The sequence below is a fragment of the Kryptolebias marmoratus genome, linkage group LG24, assembly GCF_001649575.2.
Source record: "Kryptolebias marmoratus isolate JLee-2015 linkage group LG24, ASM164957v2, whole genome shotgun sequence".
NCBI lineage: Eukaryota > Metazoa > Chordata > Actinopteri > Cyprinodontiformes > Rivulidae > Kryptolebias > Kryptolebias marmoratus.
In genome coordinates, this window is record NC_051453.1 from 6,480,168 (window position 1) to 6,499,978 (window position 19,811).

At 38.5% G+C, this 19,811-nt stretch overlaps 2 protein-coding genes across 3 annotated transcripts in view; both read left to right on the forward strand.

Annotated features, from left to right (window-relative positions):
- Positions 1-1,911: 1,911 nt before the first annotated feature.
- On the forward strand, positions 1,912-8,707 carry LOC108234320 (disabled homolog 2). Of its 2 annotated transcripts, none has more exons than XM_025005353.2 (10): positions 1,912-2,124; positions 2,211-2,322; positions 3,568-3,689; positions 4,666-4,764; positions 5,275-5,406; positions 5,570-5,650; positions 5,727-5,774; positions 5,854-5,916; positions 6,183-6,273; positions 8,043-8,707. In XM_025005353.2, exons 2-10 carry the CDS (start codon positions 2,244-2,246, stop codon positions 8,432-8,434), a joined length of 1,107 nt encoding a protein of 368 aa, XP_024861121.1. In that variant the 5' UTR covers positions 1,912-2,124; positions 2,211-2,243; the 3' UTR covers positions 8,435-8,707. The 2 variants fall into 2 exon arrangements, with proteins under 2 accessions (XP_024861121.1, XP_017268890.1); XM_017413401.3 differs by having other exon boundaries at positions 1,922-2,124; positions 3,565-3,689.
- Positions 8,708-9,945: 1,238 nt separating this feature from the next.
- si:ch73-40i7.2 (FYN-binding protein 1) overlaps positions 9,946-19,811 on the forward strand; it is a 15,279-nt gene continuing 5,413 nt past the window's right edge. The window contains exons 1-10 of the mRNA XM_017413340.3: positions 9,946-10,103; positions 13,322-13,928; positions 15,041-15,143; positions 15,921-15,976; positions 16,085-16,122; positions 16,285-16,331; positions 16,974-17,106; positions 17,263-17,425; positions 19,162-19,312; positions 19,492-19,508. Coding sequence (XP_017268829.1) covers positions 10,101-10,103; positions 13,322-13,928; positions 15,041-15,143; positions 15,921-15,976; positions 16,085-16,122; positions 16,285-16,331; positions 16,974-17,106; positions 17,263-17,425; positions 19,162-19,312; positions 19,492-19,508 — 1,318 coding nt within the window. The 5' untranslated portion in view covers positions 9,946-10,100. The remainder of the gene's footprint in view (positions 10,104-13,321; positions 13,929-15,040; positions 15,144-15,920; positions 15,977-16,084; positions 16,123-16,284; positions 16,332-16,973; positions 17,107-17,262; positions 17,426-19,161; positions 19,313-19,491; positions 19,509-19,811) is intronic.

Below are 19,811 nucleotides of genomic sequence, written 5' to 3' on the forward strand. Positions count from 1 at the left end.
AGGGAACAGATAAAGAGAACAACACATTTTAATAACAGGTTGGTCAGTTCTCCCAGAGTTCAGCCCTGCAGTGTGCATGTGTGTGTGTGTGTGTGTGAGATAACATTTAACTTATTGCCTGTCACTTTTGGGAAATACAACCATCACCTTGTGCTGCTCGAAACTTGAAACCCCATCAGCGATGTGACGACAATGCATGACCTTTTCATGACTTCTCTGGCAAAGTTGATTAAATCTGGTATTTCATTTCCTCAGGTTACTGAAGTCTTTGCTGCGCTGCCAATTCTGCTGCTCTGACCCAAATATTTGGGGTTTTTGTAGATTATTTTGACTTTGAACAAATCCCTCAAATTTGAAAGAGAGCTTCAGGAAAGCTGTTCTTGTTCAAAGGAAGTTTTTTACAAATGACCAACCTGCGTGGGAAAAAAAACATTTATTGAACCGTATTTGTTAATCCACATATCGTAGAACCTGCTGCATAAATATTAATTTGCAAACGTGCCGTGTTTGCATTTCTGAACTTTCAAACCAAAAGGGAGGCCTGTGATTTAGACGGAATGAGAACTCCAGATTCCTCCTTGCAAAAAAACAATATTTTCCTCTGATTTCTATAAAACTTCTGATAAAAATGACATTAAGGTTAAGAAAATGAACTTTGCAAAAGAAATTATTAAAGTCTTTGTAATATAACTGCAGGGACAAGGTTTGCACATGAACTTATGTGGATTTGTCCTCCCACAAATAATGAAAGGTTTTGAGTTTGTGAACTAAATATGTTACAAAATGCTGTACAGACAACTTTAAAATCCTAAAAACTGAGTTTAATTTATAACTAAGATCTATGAGCTATCAGTACAAACTTAGCATATTAGGGTGAAGACTATAAAATAAAGTAAAACAAATAATTTTGAGCTTTGGATGCAGCTTTTAAAAGCTATCTTTAATCCACCAGGGGCTCACTGTGAGCAGCTTGCATCGTTCTCCCTCTGGATTTGGAGGAGATTTGTGTTGTTTGAGACAATAAATATCTCTTGTGTTGCCATGGGGATGTTTTTAGGATCATCTCGACCCGTACGCTTTAATTTCTCCCTACGTAACGCACATAAATAAGATTTACTTAATGAATAAGTTGAATTTCCCACAGGCGCCCGTTCCAGGGGAGAGCAGGGTGAGTCAAAAAGTCACGACTGGTACTGACGCATCTGTACCAGAGCTGATGCAGTTAAAGATTTTAAACTTTAGAAACTGAAGCGACAATTAGAATTTTAATTTTATTGTTCAAGAACAACAAGATCTATCAAATCTATGGTAAATGAAGACATGAAAAGAATAATAAGACAGGAAAATATGGATATATTTCTGCATATTTGAGAGTGAAGTCATATGATTTCAGTTGAAAGAGAGCATAAAGTTTCAGTGGAGAACATTTAGAGTACTTATCTGAGATAAATACAGTTTAATGTTTTAATTAATGCAGAATCACAGGATTTTCTTAATTGTCACTTAAAAAAACAAACAAAACAAAGCAATTGGCTAATTCTGGTGCATTTACAGTAATGTTAAATAATGTGCATTGTCCCTATCAAATAAATTTTAAATAAAAAAAACAGTGGTTGAGGGTATTCTTTTCTTTTCTTGATTTAAAATAAAACACAGCTTACTCAGTGAGCTTCATCCCAGGAGGTTTATGTGTAATTCTCTGAGGCACCTCTGGGTGGCTTGCAGTCACGTTTCCATTTAGAAAGCATGTTATAAACGGTGTTCGTTTTCTAATTAGTACCGGTTGGTGTAAAGGTGACAGCCACAGATATTTTTTTACAGCTTTAATGAAAGTTCAAACCCACCTTTTATGACTTTTTAGCCGGACTCTCTTAGCTGAACAGTTATTTTAGGAAAATACCACCAGAGACCCTGTCCTTGAGGGAAACATGTGACCTCAGAAGCATTCAGTGAAAGGGGAAGCACTGTGCATGGTCTATCCTTTTTAATGATGCCTCTTCAGTCTTTTAAGAGTTCCCATGCATGTGAGCCTCCCAGCGGATGTTAATATATCACCAGTGAGTCTGCAGCCTGACCTTTGACGCCGCAGTTTCAGCTTTAGCAACGCAGAGACGCAACCATCAGGTGAGCTGGATAAAACATTTTAAACAACCAAATAATACTTTAATTTACTTTACTTGTGAGGACAAATTATTCTTTAAATCTTTCAGGATCTTGAGCCCCCTGCTCTGATTTCCAACATCATGACCGAGCAAACAGCTGGGAGTTTTCATGCTGCGGTCCAAACTGCTGTCAGAACCGGGCCGACCTCCAGAACAGAAGGTATGATTGTGTTTGGCTGCTGCTGGCTGTCAGAGTTCCCTCTCAGAGTTTTCTGTGCGCGGTGACTACTAAATCTGGTTCTGTTTTTCCCATCAAAACAGAAAACGTCTGACAAAACTCTTGACTCAAACTGAGGAAGCCTGTGTTGCATAAATGAGCTCAAAGTATAAAAAGCTTCTTTAATTAAAGCCCTAGCATTTCTTGAAGGGATGCCTATCCCCTGCTACCACTTTATGCTTAGCTCTGAGAAATGATGGAGTTTTATCCATTTTGTTCAAACACTATATTCAGTCTCATCCGTGATCTTTTAGTGGTTGGAGTATATGTTGTGACAGCTACTACCTCACAAAATATTAGCCCAATATCTGTAAAACTCACTGAGTTATAGCCAATTCTGTGTAAGTGGGTTAGCTGTGGTGGCCATCTTAAACTGTATAGACTCCAAACGTTCATCAGTTAAAGATATACATCCGATGATTTATTTCTTTAAGTTTCATTGAAATTCATTTGGTGATTTGGGAAATGTTTTGCTAAAGACATGGGTAAACACTTTATCGCTCTTTCAGCTTCAGCAGCAGGTGATATTAAAAACAATCAAACATTGTTTGACATCCTGAACAACTTCTGGGACTAAGTTTGTTATTCTGATGGGAAGTTGGAGTGTTTTCAGGAAATAAAGTTTGCTTTTTCTTCCAAATGATCCGAAATGTTTGACTGGAAATTCTTCGACTTTTCTTGAAACTTGAGGAGCTTTTGAGTCAAGAGGATTATCGTCTTTTTATTTGGCGTATAAATTACAGTTTTTCCCAGACGGACTGAATAGCTGTTATTTAACAGAGTGATGGACTCTTGTCTCACATGTCTCCAACGAGGAAATCATTTCAGAGAAATTGTTTTATGAAGTCCTGTGCATAAAAAAGTGCAACTGCAGGAGTTTTATAACAACCTGCTGATGCAAGCGTTGTAAAAACGTATAAAGTTAAGAATGCAATGAAAGGCTTTTTCCTCTCCCTTTGACCCTGAACAGCAGTGGTTAGGGAAATAAAATGAAGCCAAATTGATAATAAGCATTTTTTGTTAAATATATGCATGATAGAGATAAAAAATAATATTGTAAACACAAGTGACAAAGTAAATAAAACACTTCTGTGTGACCCTTTAAACATCACATTCTGCTGGTCTCTAACCCTCAGTCACATTTTTCCTCACACTTTTATCCTTGTTTTTTTTATACACGATTAGCAGCGGGCGCTCCATCCCGTTTCCATGGCGACGGGGTTCGCTACAAGGCCAAGCTGATTGGCATGGACCCCGTCCCCGACACCCAGGGAGAGAAAATGTGCCGGGACTCCATGATGAAACTGAAGGTTTGTCTGTCGAAAGGTATTTCCTCCTGTCTGCTCTTTTCCCCCTTCTGTCCTCATTAAATCAAAGGGAAAATTAAAAATAAACATCAGATGTTTAAATGTCATTAAATGAGACGTGAGATTAAAACATGATGTCTGGATGTTAGGACTTAGAGTTGGTTGTTTTAAAAGGGTTAAGGTTTTATTTATCTTATGACAGTAAGGTGCTCTTTAATTAAAACTCGGGTAAAAATAAATTTTAAATTATAAAATCCAAAAATGTTGGAACTGGGCCGAAAAAAATGTCAGGATTAGACTAACTCTTATCACAGATTTGATTAAATATTGTTGATCTAGTTGTTCTAATTGGTAAAATGATTGCAAAAGGAGGGTCTCTAACTCACATCTTTGTTGAAATACGACAAAAATTCTCAAATTTGTGTTTTTTCCCCACACAGTCCAAAACTAGGCATTGTATTTTAAAAATAAAATGTATAAATAACCTAAATTACTTGTAGTTTAGTTGATTTCATAATGATTTATTTTACAGAATAGTCTTTTTATTATTATTTTTAAACTTTAATGCATGCATTTGTAAAAAAAATAAATCCACAATTGCAAAAAAAAAATGATGTGCATTGTGCTTTTATGATGCTCTTTTTTATTAAGAACTTACTCTTTTAAAGAAACACTGCCAGCTGCTTCAATTAGGTCTGAAAAAATGAAGCTTCGGGGTTCAGATTTGCAAAATTTGTCATGTAAATTCCTGCAGACAGAGACACTAACATCACTTAACAACTTCATTTAAACTGCAGACACTTTCACTGGATTAAACCCAGTTATAAACTATAGATAAAGGATATATCTTTTACAATTATTTATTTAGATAACTCACATTTTGCATAAGCTCAGACTGAATTATGTTACATTGTAGTAAAAAAAAAACACAGTTTAGCTCAAATAATATCTTTATTTGATGCTTTTGTTTGTGTTAAAGGGTTTGGAGGCAGCAGCGAGGAAACAGGGGAAACACAAGCCCAGAATCTGGCTGAAAATTTCCTCCAGTGGTTTGAAAATTTTGGATGAAAGAACCGGGGTGAGTCCACTGTCCCAGCTGTCATTTCATTGTTCAGCCCTGCAGCTGTAGCGCCACCTTCAGGCTCATACTGTGAACTGAAACTGTCCCTCTTATTCTTTGTAACCACAAAAAAAAAACCTGGTCTTTTTTAATGAATGAACTGAGATTTTGCGTGTTTCCTAAATGAAACAATCCTTAAAATTTATTTGGAATAAATAAAATACTTTCTGAAAGCTTATTTAAGTTGTAGTTTCTCATCTTTTTCTATGTTATGGCCTGATCTCCTTATGAAAGGCTGCAGGAACACCAAAGATACAATTAAATATAACTAACTTTAATATGTTTTCAGGATTCTCTTAAATGTTTGGTTGCATTTCTCAGTTTAGGCACAAAAGCTAAAACAGTAAAAACATTTTTACTGTTTTCTTGCACTAGTGGACATTTTCTGTTCTCCCAGTGTCTTCATAACCAAACCTTACTTATCCAAAAGTAAAAACTTTGTTTTTTTTGTATTTTCCTGTTTTTCAGATACTCGTTTATGAGCATGACAGAAACAGGATCAGCTCTCTGACGAAAGATGAGTTCGACCCCAGAGCTCTGGCCTACATCTACCAAAACCAGGATGCGTTTGTTCTCTTCTACATCAAGACGGCCCACCAGGTACCGGCACAGGACAGGAGCTCGTTAGTAGTTATAACTATAGCATTATAGGCAAGTTGTAATAATCCAGTCAGCCTTTTGTGATAATAGATGGCTACCGTTATACTTTTTGGATCTCTGTGCCATCCTGCTGTGAGGATGTTTATCGTTTTATTTCTACCAGGCAGATCCGGTCCTTCTTGACTTAAAGGAGATTTGCCATAAAGTCACCCAGGAGACCTCAGATGAACCTACAGAAAACCAAGTCAGAATTAACTCCACATGTGCTTTTTGTCAGTCTGTTGTTTGTTTGATTTCAAGACATCGTTTGTTTTTTTCAGAATATTTCTTTAGTTTTACTAAATGAAGCTCCAGCCACTCTGCCGGAGGTAACTGAACAACTTTTATTTGTTTTTTTGTATTTTATTTTTTTTAGATGGACGTCACATGTGACTTGTTGTATTTCAGGCAGCAGCTTTCGAGGATGTGTTCAGTGCACAACCCGAGCCGTCATCGGGACAAGCAAACCAGGCAGGTTTCAAATCAGATTTTTACCACCAATCTGTAACAATTTTTGTTTTTAAAAGACTTTATTTGTCTTTAGATTGTGTTTCTGGCCTCATTGTTTAATGTCTTCAAATCGGATATTTAAACAAATACAAACTGCATAGTTCTTGTTATAATTTATTTTCAGTTTTCCTTGAACGTTTCCCACAGTGACAGAATGACCTGCAACCTGTCGTTGTTTAGGTGTTGCTGAGTTGTTAAAAGATACTTTTTCGTGTTTCTGCCTGCAGGTTTCTGTAAACAATGAGCTGATGGAAGTGTTTTCGCCTCCGCTGGAACAGCCTCTGAGCCCCTCTCAGATGTCATGTGTCAGTCAGCCTGGTTAGTGATGCAGAAACAGACAAATTACTGACATGTGGGGTTGTTCCACAAAAACAGGACATCAGTCCAAAGGGATGATTCAGACAGGAGTCAGTTCAGAGGAGTGTCCTCAAACACACAAGGCTGCTGGCGATGAAGCTAAATGACAAACATTTCCACTTCCTATATTTCAAAATGAGTCAGTTACTTATGTTTTTATTATAAGAGCGCCAACGCCACCAAATTGTGTTAACACATCACATGATGGTGTTAAATCCTAAACCAGAAGAGCTGATTTGCGGCTGTTTCATCAAACATTTTATTAACGAATGATTCAGTTTTACTGTAAACCTAATGCCCCCCAATCAAACATATTAATAAAATCTGCAATTTGTGTTTATTTTCTTGCTTCATTGCAGTAACACATAAGTAATTACCTCCATTTATAGTCAGTCAAATTTTCCAGCCGTTCCGCTGCCCTTTGACCTGACAATTTAAAAGAAAAGACTTTTTTAGTTTTTCTAAAAGGGAGGATGTTTCCATGATTTTACTGAACATTGTGTCATTATTCTCAGAGTGCTGTTGGGAAACATACAATCCTTGCTCATTTTCACTCAAAACTAAACAAGTACAACTTCGCTTTCAATACAGTGGTTGTGTGAAATATGGATGAAAAATGAATCCATTCCAATGATTTACAGATTTCATAAACGCACATTTTAGTTTTTTTTTTAAATGGAACACAATGCTGAAACTAAGAAATTGTATCTTTTAAAAAAAAAGATAATTTGAATTTTGAATGGCAGGAAAACATCTCAACAGAGGCAACAAAAGGCTGAAAAAGTAAGTGGTACAAACAAACAGCTGGAGGAGGATTTTTAAAATTAATTTGATTCATAGTCAGCAGGTCAGAAGGAGGACTGGGTATAAAAAAAAGCATTTCAGAGAAGCTGAATCAGGCTCAGGAGCACTTCCACAAAACGTTGTCTAGAAATACAGATCGGGAAGCCATTAACAAATGCTGGTTAAAGCTCTATCAGGCAAAGAAAAAAATACAGCTGTCTTCTCTGGAACAAAGTTTACTTAAAATGGACTGAGTCAAAATCAAAAACAACTAATGCCACATCATCCGTACTAAAGAGAAGAGGGACCACCCATGCTATTGTCAGCGCCCAGTTCCAAAGCCTGCCTCTCTTATGGTATGGGGGTGCATTAGAGCCTCAGCTTACATGTCTGGAAAGACAGAATAAATGCAGGTTTTAGAACAACATCTGCTCCCATCCAGCATTAAATCCAGTAAAGAAGATCCAGGACTGAACAGCTAGAATCCTCCATCAGACACGAATGGGACAACCTTCCCTCCAAAACCTACAGCAGCTGCTCCACTCAGGTCCTAGAAGTTTACAGGCTGTTGGAAGAAGAAGAAGAGATGCTTCACAGTGGAAGACATGGCCCTGTTAGGTTTTGGAGATGTATTGCTGCCATAAAAATCACAATTATCTTTTTGTTTTCGAAAAAAAATGTACAATTACTTAGTTTCAACAATTAACATGTTTACTGTGTTCCTTTGTGAATGAAATATGGATTTTTAATCACATTTTATGGAAAATCCCAACCTTTTGGAATTGGGGTTGCAATAAAAAAAACAAATCAGCATCTAACTTAAGACCTCTTATTTCCAAAAGCATTACCTTGTTGCTTTCAGATACTCCTCTACTTTGTGTTGACACTAATTTTTGGTTTTCTCCTTGTCTAAAACCTCTCTTGATTTCAATTATCTTCTCCCACAGAGTCCCCACAGCCAACACTCTCCACCGCTCAGATTCTCTCCATGTTCCCCCAGCAGCCAGTGGGGGGCTCTCCGTTCACCCCTCCTCCACAGTCTCCAACCACAGGGCCCTGGGGTCAGCAGGGCCTGCAGGGAAACCAGTGGGCAGGTCACTGGCCCACCTCTCCAGGTGTGCCGGCCTGGATGCCACAGAGCGCCACAGCGCCCCCCGCGGGAGGCCAGCCGCAGGGGTGCAGCGTGGCGAGCCCTCAGCCTGGCTTCATGATGGCTGGAGGTGTTGCTGCTCCATCAGCTCTTAACGGATACTCCGACCCTTTGGAGACCCTATCTACCCCCGCTGGATCAGCTGTAAACCTGGGAGCCACCACCTTTTACAGCCACTCGCTCCTGTGATGAACTGGAGGAAAAGGTTTGATGGTGGTGTGAATATCTGAATTCAATTGTCCAGTTTTTTTTTCTTCCTTTTTGCTTTCCAGTAAAAAAAAAAACATTTGATTGAGCTCATAATTCTGTTCATGTGCACAGAAAATGATCAGGTGTTAAAATCTGAGAAGATAATCATTTCTGTTTTCAAGATTTCTATTTTTTTTTTTATTAGTTTAGGTGTAAAGTTTAGGACAGACAGACAGGAGACGGAACAGGAAGTGGCAGAGCTGAAGATGTTGAGGTTCTCCTTGGGAGGGACGAGGATGGACAGGATTAGGAATGATGTCATCAGAGGTCCAGCACAGGTTGAAGGACTGGGAGATAAAGTTAGAGACAGACTGAGATGGTTTGGACATGTCCAGAGGAGGGACAGAGGGTATATTGGTAGAAGTATGTTAGAGACAAAGAGGACATATATGGGTGCAGTTAGAGAGGACATGGAGGGAGTTGGACTGAGGACAGAGTTAGATGGAGGAGGATGACTCGCTGTGGCGACCCCTGAAAAGGGAACAGCAGAAAGAAAAAGGAGAAGTGTAAAGTTTAGGCTTATGACACAGAGACAAGTGTGTTTTCATTTCATCAGTGGCTTATTTATACCTTAGAGTCATTGTTTTTATCTATCTCTTTTTTTCGTTTATGAACCACAAACCTAACTGAATTGTCAGTATCTGATGAAAATATTTATTTTCTTTTGATTGTTTATAATATACAAGATGTTGATTTTTCACTTTTTAAAAAGACTTCCTTTGTATTGTTTGGTGTCTACCAGTTTTAAATACAATTCATGTGATAAATTAAGTATCATTTTTAAAATCTTTTCACACTTTTGGGACATAAACTGTACTATCTGAATATTTCATTGATATAAATTCAATCTCTACAATATCTGCTGTATTAAAAACCTTTCTGGGAAAATTGTGGTTTATAATATTTGACTACATGAATTTTATTTGAGTTTTATTTACAGGCAGAATCAGTTTTCTTTGAGTTTTTTGTTTGTGAGTGTGTGTTTGTCTGTTAGCAAAATATCTTGTGAGCTACTGGGTGGATGTTGTTTAAACTCTAAAACTAATCATTGGATGTACAAGATGGCCACCACGTTAGCAAACACAGAATGGTTATAAATTTGTCAATTTTACAGATTTTTGTTTAAAACTTTGCCTTGCAAGGCAGCGGGTGATGTGGTTTTGTCTTTACTGTCTCGAATAATGTCGTTTCAGTTTTTTTTTTGCTTTCTCAAACTCATACATACAATAACAGTCAAACAAAAATAAAAACAAAGAATAGAAAAATGCTCACAAGCAGTTATGCTCCTGCATTTCCTTCACTTGAACTGAGCGTTTCTTTTTCACTCTTCCATCGTGTTACACAGTAAAAAACAAACAAAAAAAACAAAAACCAACCCCCCTGACATTAGAGGGAGTGCAGAGACCACCTGGCTGACACAGTTTTCATGCTTCTGCTCTTCCTCTCATGCTGCTCTCAGTCACCCTGCTGTCCATACTATTTCAGATCATTTCCTCCTTTACAGCAGCTTTAGGTCATGTGGCTCTGAGAGCAGCAGCATTAGCCTGGACTCTGAGCAAATGCTGGACATGGGACACCTTATTCATCCATAAAAACAAAGACAAACATGGTAGGACAACATTAATTATGACTTTATTCCTGAAATATAACCTGTTCGCACCTTTCACACTTTTCTTCTTCGGCTGGCTGTTTTATTCTGGTCACTTCCTCCTTACCACCGAGGTGTCTGTGAAGGAGCTAATATTAGTCGAAAGACTTCAACTTGAATATTTCTTTGTTGTGGGTCTAACGTCAGTTTCCTTCTTATTTTTAACCCCAACACAGCCAACTAAAATGAGATGTTTTCTATTAATAAAAAGAGGAAGGTGGAGTTAGAAAAAACTAATTTAATGTTCATTCTGCAGCTGATGAAAGAAAGCTTTATTTCACAGCTATCACTAGTTAATCATTCACAGTGTTCTCAGAGTCGCTTAACTTTTATTTGCAGTGGACAGGCTACAGTATTTGGTGTTCTCGGTTTGTGTATCTGAATTTACATCCCTGTCAATAGACTTTTATGTGTGCCAATCGGTTAGTGACTCAATGTTTTGCGGATGAACCTTTAAACTTCTATATATAACAACTAACAACTAATTATGTAATCCACATTCATGCGGGTCATTTATTGTGCAGGATGGTTTACGTACTGAACGTCTGTGGAGCTAAACTGAGTCACCTTCAACAGGTTCAGCTTTCTATTTAAGATGTCGTTTTAAGATCAACATGCAGGACGTCACCAGTGTCAAAGCTAGTTTTAGCACTTCAAACACCCCAAAATCATTGAGGAAAATTTAAACCATGACCGCAACTGAGTCATATTTTATTTGCATCACCATATTAGTGCTCCTTTGCACAAAGCTGCAGTTCTTCTTCTTTGGTTTTAGGCACACCTGCATGTTTACAGTCTGTGGTTGAGGCCGTTGCCTGAGTAAATGTGTCAGGGAGTCTACAGACACTTTTTCTACTTTTCTTTTTGCTGCAGGCGCTCACTCGCTGACTGACTGGCGGCAGAGCCCCGCAGTGTTGTGTGTGAGCTTCTTGTGGCGAAGACGTTTTTTATTTTTTCACGTTTTCTTTGGTCCCTGCAATAAGAGAGCGACGGCGACAATGTAGAAAGACGGCGGCGGCGAGCAGAGGTTGCAGCTCATTGGCGCAGAGGGCGTTTCCGTGGTAACCGTGCAGGATGCTGCCTGAGGTGAAGATGTGTGGTTGTGAACACTTCCTGCTCTTCATCCTCGGTTTAAACTTGGACATAAATTCCTTTTTGTAATTCTTTTATTGTTTAGACAGCAGAGTAACAGAGACATTAAATGTATTTAATTTTGTCCTTTAAAAGTCAAAATTGCTCTAAAAAAGCTTTTTTTCTGAGAATGTATGCTGAGTTTGAACTAAAACAATGAGAGGATTGTTTGGTTACAATCTGCAGTGTCTTTTTAAAAAATCCTTTAAATAAATTAAACAAAACTCACTTCTGTGTCACTCATATACATAACTAAAATAAATGGAAATATTTTAAATTGTGTTTCTGCTATAGTAGAAGAATTAAGACTAGACGGTTTTTTAATAGGTTGGACAACACAAAATTTAGTTTTAAATCTCCTTTAAATGTTAAAAGTCATATCCGTATTTTATAAACAACGTCATTTAGTCAAGTTGTTACAAATTACAGAGACAGAAAAAACTCAGCTTTAAGGTCACAGCAAAAAAAAAAAAAAAATCAACACCAAAAAAAAAAAAAAAAAACCCAAACAGGAAATAGCTTTTGAACATCCACTTCAGTACGAACAAAGAGACATCCGTTCGTGATCAGAAACAGAAAGCAGAGGACTCCGTAACACACAGACTGAGTGAAGAAATATCAAACATTAGTTGATGACGAGGATAAAACTCTTTTATGACGATGCTCACTTTGGTTATATGAGCTCTGGTTTGCATGATTCTGCTATAATCACTTTAAAATAAACAACATTGGGAAAATCTACATGTGAATTTTTAAAAAAGCTGCATAATTTTGTAAAAGTCACTTTAAAATCGCAATGAGCTGAGGAGCTATTTGATCACTGTTGTCTTAGTGTCAGCAATCTTTAGCACAGTTTTGACTGTGAATTATTAATTTAACAGTAACAGTTTAACCAAACAGCATATAGATGATAAACCCAAACCGGTGCCCAGCTGACAAAGACCGGATCTATAAGAAAGTCACAAAATAAAGCAGATAAACAAAACAAATTCAGCAGAACAAAGTAAGCAGCTCTAACAATGACATCTGATTTTTGTGGCGTATTGTAAATCAGAAGCTGCCCATGTTGTCGAGTGCTTTTTATTCACCATTAAATGAATATTTCAGATTATTTAAGGGAAGCAAATGTGCGTGCTGTGAAAACTGAATGTAGCTTATTACTTTATTTAAAAAAAAAAGACTAAATAACAAAATTTTGTCCTCCTATACTCCCATCTAACTCGCAGCTTAGAGGAAAACATGGTACACTAACAAACTATGAAATTAAGTTAGATGTTACTTTTCCAAACAAGAGTTTGACAAAGAAATGTCTGATATGTTTTATTTTAGATTAAATACTGAAAGATGAAAGCAAAAATAACGATTACACGTCTGTAAAAACTTTGATTGAGTCTCTCTGGCTCGGAGATTATATTAGAATATTAATTACTGACAATCACAAGTTACAGCCTGACGTGTTGAGCTTCCCTCCATCAGCTCCATCAGTGTCATTTTTTTTAAACTCTGCTTAAAGGAATAACAACAACTGGGTTCTTTGGAGCACTCACAGCTGGAAATATGTTTGATGATAAGCCCTGCTTTACTGTAGAGGGCTTATTATAACAGTAACCTGAACTGAAAGTGACAGTAAGAAAGAGTGATGAGGTCTTATTTCGGGTGAGTTGTGGTCGTGATGTGCCTTTTTAAAAAGTACAAGACACATCAGCATATGCAGAGCATTTGTGTTGGATTAATGCTCAACCTTTAAATGGATTTGTTCATTTGATTTTATAAAGATTTAGGCTCGAGCATAAAATATGAGAACAAATAACTTGTGTGTGCTGAGAGGTTTTAATGCACTGCAGAGAAACTTATCAGCTCTGTGGAAGTCATAACCAGGAAGCAGAGATGTTGCACGCTGCATTCTGACTTTGTAGTAGTTTGACGGGTGCAGAAAGTTTACGCGTGGGGGGCATGCCTTGCTCTGTGCTGCTCTGCTGACTTCCTGCTTCAGAACCAGAGCAGCAGCAGCAGCAGCAGCTGAATTTGTGCTCCTGTGTTGTTTTCAGGAGGAGAGTGTTGATGTGAAGGCTCTGAGGGACAGGTTCAACAGCCAGGCCAGAGTCTCAGACACCAGCAGCTCTCCAAAATCTCTCCAGCCAGGTTTAGGGAGAGCCATTCTTCCTATGATGGAGAACAATTTGACCCACAGACTGGCAGCCTCAGTTCCTCCTCCGTCAGCCAGTCCTGGACTGATGAGGTTCTCCAGAGCGGAGCCGCCGACCGCCGCCATCCCTTCCAGACCTGCTTGTTTCCCTCGACCGCCTCCCGTTTCTGCAACCAAAGCACCCATTCCACCGGGAGACACCAGAAAGGTCAAGCAGACGGGGGAGATGCTCCAGAACATGATGCTGAGGCACCAGAGATCTCCAGGTACCAATCTGGGCCCAGCTCGAAGTCCAGTTTCATCTCATACGTCGTCTCCCATCACCACGCCGTTCCCTCTACGACATCATTCCCGCCAGAGGAGCTCAAAGGATGTGAGTCCGCTAAGAAAGCCGCTGCCTCCTGAAGGACCCCTACCCTTAAAACCCAAACGACCTCCTCATGTCAACCTGGAGCCTTTTCTGAAGTTCAGGTGTGGATCTGCCTTCCCTGGTTTCAACAGAAGTGAAGGTGAGTCACAGCCATGCAGAATGCCATCAAACATTATTTGGTTTTACACAACCTGATGTTTGTTTCTTTGTTTTCTTCATCAATAAAAAGCTCTCAGTCTTTTAGTTAAAACAAGTAGAAGTGGGAGGGACACGGTGGAGTCGTGGTTAGCGATTCACAGTGAAAAGGTCGCAGGTTCGCCTCCTGTCCTTCATGCGTGGGTTCTCTCCGGTTTCCTCCCACTGACCAAAAACATGCATGTTAGGTTGATTGGTAACTAAATTGTCCCTATGTGTGAGTGAGAGCATGAATGGTTGTTTGTCTTTATGTGATGAGCTTCTGACCCATTCAGGGAGTCCCCCGCCTCTCACACACGGACTGCTGGACATTAAAAAGCGGGGAAAGAAAATGGATGGATGGATGTAGAGGAGGAAGATGAAGCATTCATCTGTTTTCTCTTACCTGCTTCTTCTTTTCAGGTCACAGGGAGATGGTGCCTTTCTCCAGCAGTACAAGGAAACTAGATTGTTTTATTTCTTGTAAACATTTTTGTGCCGCTACAGTTAGAAAAGAGGCGAAGAAATCAATTATTGGTGACTAAGTTTTATTTTGAAAATATTAATCCTGTTTCTGAAAACGGCTGATGTTGAGTAAAGAGCCTAAACAAATGCGCCATAATTACCATCCACTGCCGAAGTTGAGCCACGATGTTTTTCTCTATCTCAGTGTTTGTTCATGAAAATATCTCACAAAACACTGAACAGATTGTAATGAAATTCTCACTATAAGATTAAGTAATTATTGATTAATTAACCGGTTATTTTATTTTGGATTCACTCCCATAGAAGATAAATATGGCTACAACTCCGTCTTTTCTCATCATAAGATATTTTTAGCGGAAAGCTCTGGCAGATAAAGGCCTTCAAGGAAAGCATTTAATTAGAAATGTTTCAAGTTTATAATTAATGAATATACAAACACAACATACTGTATGTATGTTGGCATATTGTTTTTTTAACTCTCTGAAAGCCTTTGAGACCTGAAATAAACCAAAGTGAAAAATCTTGAAATTATTCAGAAGAGTTTGATGATTTGGGGTTTTGTTTGTCGTGTTTTCTGAATTTGTTTCCCAGGTTCAGCAGACAGGAAAATGTCTTCGCCAACGGTGGTAAGTCCTCCAGAACCTCCACTACGATCCAGCAAACCCAACAAGCTTCAGCGACAGATCGCCTCTGTGTGAGTGTCTCGACGTGATGTTCACGACTCCAAATGTGCAGCTTCTAGTGTTTTACTGACAGGAAATCAGAGTTGTTAAAGCTTTTGCGGCATTAAAAGAACCGTCATGTGTAATACGCTTTATTTACAATGTATGAACAATTTTTGATATGTATTGTCAGGAATTTTGTGTCAGAAGTCACTCATTGATTTGTTTAAAAGAGTAATTTGTGTTTAAGAATATAAACAACATATTCCTAAAAGGTGTTAAAAAAAACCCAAATAAACAAAATCAACAAATCTGTATAATTTGGGAGAAAAATTTACAAATATTTGATTGTTTGCTGTGTTAGCTTTGCAAACTTTAAATTACTTTTCCTTCTTTTAATATAAAAATGTCAGGAGTTCAATTTTTTTTTAGGTTTTTAGGGTCAGCCATTTCTTTGTGTGTATTTGTGTTTCTTGTTAGTGAAATATCTCATGAATCACTGGATGGATTTGAATAAAACTCCAACCATATAATCACTGGGTGTAATTATAGAACTGGTTATGCTTTTGGAGCCATCCTGATTCAAAATGGCTGCCACAGCTGATTTTAAAAACAACTCAGCTGTACAGATACTGAGGTAAAGTTTGATGTGGTAGTAGCTGAGAGTCATTCACAATTTCTCTACATAGGATGATTTTAGTCTAAAACTCTGACATGAAAGGCGGTAGGTGATATTCTTTCGGGACGTACTCGGCTTCTAGTATAACAGAAATGATGTAATATTATCAAAATGTGTTTACTGATTTCAGAGACTTTGAGGATGAACAGGACCCTTACGATGATGTTGGAAGCTTTGAAAAAAATGGTAAAATAAAACAAACTATTGCAAGCTTCTTTTTTTTTTGCAATTTTAAGTATTTTCATTAACTGACTTTGAAAACGAAACATATTTGTTAAATTTCTAACTTTACAGAGTCCTTCAGTGACAACAGCTCCCACTTTGTGGAAGAGGTAAGTACATGAAACTCAGACGTACACAAAAGTCAAGTTTAGGCAGAAAAAAATCAGAATATGTCAGTTTTTTTGATGAATAAATTCATCTTTGATGTAATAATCTAAAACCTGACAGCTTCTTTGCTCTGTAAAACTGAAAATAAAACCGTTTTCTTGCAGGATGGTGACGATGATGATAATGACGACGTGTATGAGATGATTGATGAGTAAGTATTAGGCATTTGTTTATTAAGCTCATAGCAGCCGAAAGTAGAGCGGCAGCTGCTGGAACATCACAGAGTTCACTGTTACTATGTCTGTTACTGCTCGGGTTATTTTGGCATCTGCCGAGGCTGAAGCTTCTGGTGCAACAACCACTACTGAAAAACAACAAAACTCCTTTGAGTTAGCGTTTCAGATGATGCTTCAAGAGATAAAACTTTACATGTTTCCATCAAACATTAACCTATTTATCAGCTCATCTGCAATATTCTCTCCTAAAGCAGGCTATTGTGACAGAAGATTAGAAAAAGCTGTTTTGAAATCTGGAGCAAAATGAGGTGCTCACTGTCAGAAAGCTTGGTCATGGGTCCTCTGACAGGATAATGAGCTAAAAAACACCCCAAAAGGGCTCAGAACAAACGATTATGAAGTGGTCTCCTGAGGCCTGATCTAAATCCTGTTGAGCCTCTGTGGAAGGAGCAGAAACATGCAGTCCTCAAATCTTCTTGTTACGTTTGTCAGTTTCAAGTTGTTTTTCAACCTTTGTGGGTTTTTCTTTCTTTAACAAACGGGGTACACAAAATATGTCCGCGTCTCTTAATAAAGAGGGGATGAATCATTACTTTATACTGTTTGTTTCCGTGAAGGGAACAGCTGGTGTCAAACCATTCGGCTGCCGAGAAGCCAAACAAGAAAGAAGCAAAGAGGCAACAGGAACAAGAACGGAAGGAGCAGCTGGAGAAGCAGAAGAAACAGAATGAGCTGAAGAAGAACTTTCAGGTTAAAAAAAAAAGCTAATTATCTGTCCACCAGGGAACAATAGCTTAATATGCCCTCATAGCTCCACCATGATTCTTCGCTTTTCTTCACATATTTTTTTCCAGATATGTTTTCTTTAAAAAAAAACAGCTCATCTTTTGTGTTGTCTCCCTGCAGATTCAAGGCGAGTTGGAGGCTCTTCACACAGCCAGAGCTCGTCACGACTGGCGAGGGGAGGGAAAACTCGATCTCAGTCTTCGACAAGGAGAGAGCGTGGAGATCCTCCGTGTGGAGAATAACCCCAGAGGCAAATGGTTGGCTCGTTCGATGAACGGAAACTGTAAGTTTCAGTCTCCGTTTCAATCAGTCATGTGTCGAAAACCTTCAGTTTTATCCACAAAATCCAAAAGGCCCCTCTCAGGACTTGGCAATATGGCAAAATGACTCTATATTTAGCAAAATTGGTTCTTTCTCCTAAACATGTTGAAGCCAACAGCTTCCTTTAGCTTTACCACAGTTACCAAATTAGAGAGTCATTTTTTTTATTTAAAAACAAAAAAGAAAGAGGAAGAGACGGGAGGGACGGCAAAGATGAAATGTCCAACATTAATTTAACATTCAGGTGGTGAAGATGTATGGTTTCCGTCTGAAAATGAAATAACAAGCAGGCAGGAGGCAGAAAGCATCGCTTTGACTCTCTGCCTTTCAGTTTAGTTTTTGCATTTTCTTAATTTTTCCCCTGGAGGACCAATACAAGACAAAATGTGCTACAACAAGCACATGAAAAGAAGCTTGCTGTGGTTACTTCACGTTTTATTTTGATGCCGGTCTATGTGACTGTGGTTAAAGTGTCAAATAAAAGTATGAAACGATCCTCTCACAGGCTGAGAGTATATTATGTGAGTATAATCTTCTGCATGTGTTGCGCAGTGAATTGGATGAAAGCATTAAAAGTTGTAACAGATTTCTGGCTACAAGACTGAAACAAAACAAGACGTCTAATGGCTCTGGTGTCCAATGTGCACCCACAACAGAAACACAACAGCAGCACTAAATTCAAAAACACAGTTATAATTACATTACTTGATTACAAAGGACTGCACACTTTAAAAATGCAGCATTAAAAACACAATATGTACATATTAACCCTGTCTGACATGAAACGTTAAATAGACACGATTACTATCATCTACATCCAGTCTTACTTGCAGCATGTTAACACAAAAAACCCACATCAAAAGAGTGATATTTACGATATTGGCAGCTAAACCCATAAACAGCATGTTTTACAGTACAGACTATAAAACGGTTAACAACCAGAATATGTATTGGTTTGGTGTTGTCTATTAGATTCAAAGATTGAAGTCTGAAAAAACAAGACATAATGGAAATTCAACAATTTATTTATTTAACAAACAGGGGCCTCAGTAGCATGTGGAGGAACCATACGCAGCCCAAATAGCCTGGTTCCTCCTCTTCATGCTGCTCACCAGCTTGTTCACACACTTCAACCAGGATTTGTCTCACGTCAACCGATATGGTTGTGTTGGTCAGTCTGGAACGAACAGCACGTCCAACCTGACCCCACAGCTGTTCAGTGGTGTTGAGGTCAGGGATTTTGGAGGTAGTCACAGATGAATCCTGCTCTGTGGGGGAGAGCGATATCATCTTAGAGGATAGCGCTCAGTCCCAGACTTTGGAATATGTGTTTACTGCTGGTTGCTCACATGAGCGAGAGTAAGCTGTTTGGCTTTGGCTGGGGAGATTTGGCAACTTTTTCATGGGCGAAACCTACAAAATCACCTCTGCTGCTGAACCCACAAATGAATTTTCCTAATGAATATAGCACCATCTATCCATCTATCTATCCATCTATCCATCTATCTATCTATCTAGCTCAGTTTTTTATGTACAAATTATTGTCGTGAACCAAATTCAACATTTTCGTAGAACTAAAATGAAATTTCTGAGTTGGAGAAATGCCTGTCAACTGTCTGTGCATAAAAAATGTCCTTACTATCTTGTTGAAATCAAAGCGTCTGTGTTTGTTGTTGTGTTTTTTGTGTTTTTGCACAGATGGATACATCAGCAACACGTGTGTGGACATCGACTACGAGGCAGTAAAGAGAAAAATGCCCCAGCTGAGAAAAAAGGACACCTTTGATTTACCTCCACCACCTCCAGACCCCCCAATGATGTTAAACGTAGACTCCAGCAGCAGAGACAGGTAAATCAGAGATTATATTCATGCTGCTGTTTTTATCGCTCTTAAAACTACAAAATATTTCAGCTCATTCAAACCAACTTCTTGTTGCGAGGCATGAAACCACACGAGCAACGTTGAAGTCACTTTTTTGTTTCATATCTTTAATCTAAGATGGTGTTTGTGTTTCCTCTTATTTGCAGTTTGCCTCAAGATGATGGTGAGTTGCATCCCACGACACAAGCAGATTAGGATTAATGACACGTTATGGTGAAAGTAAAACACCAAACTGTAAAACAACTGGAGTTTTAGTAAAAATCAGTAAAAACAGATAGAATTACACAGTAAAATAGGTTCTAATCTATAGTTTCTCAGATTAGAAGTTTTACAGTTGCAGTTGGTTAAAAGTTGGGGTTAGTTTAATCTAGTCCCTGACCCCTTCAACCCTGAGGAGACCCTAACCCTAGCCCTGGGCCAAAGGTCCCTGACCCCTTCAACCCTGAGGAGACCCTAACCCTAGCCC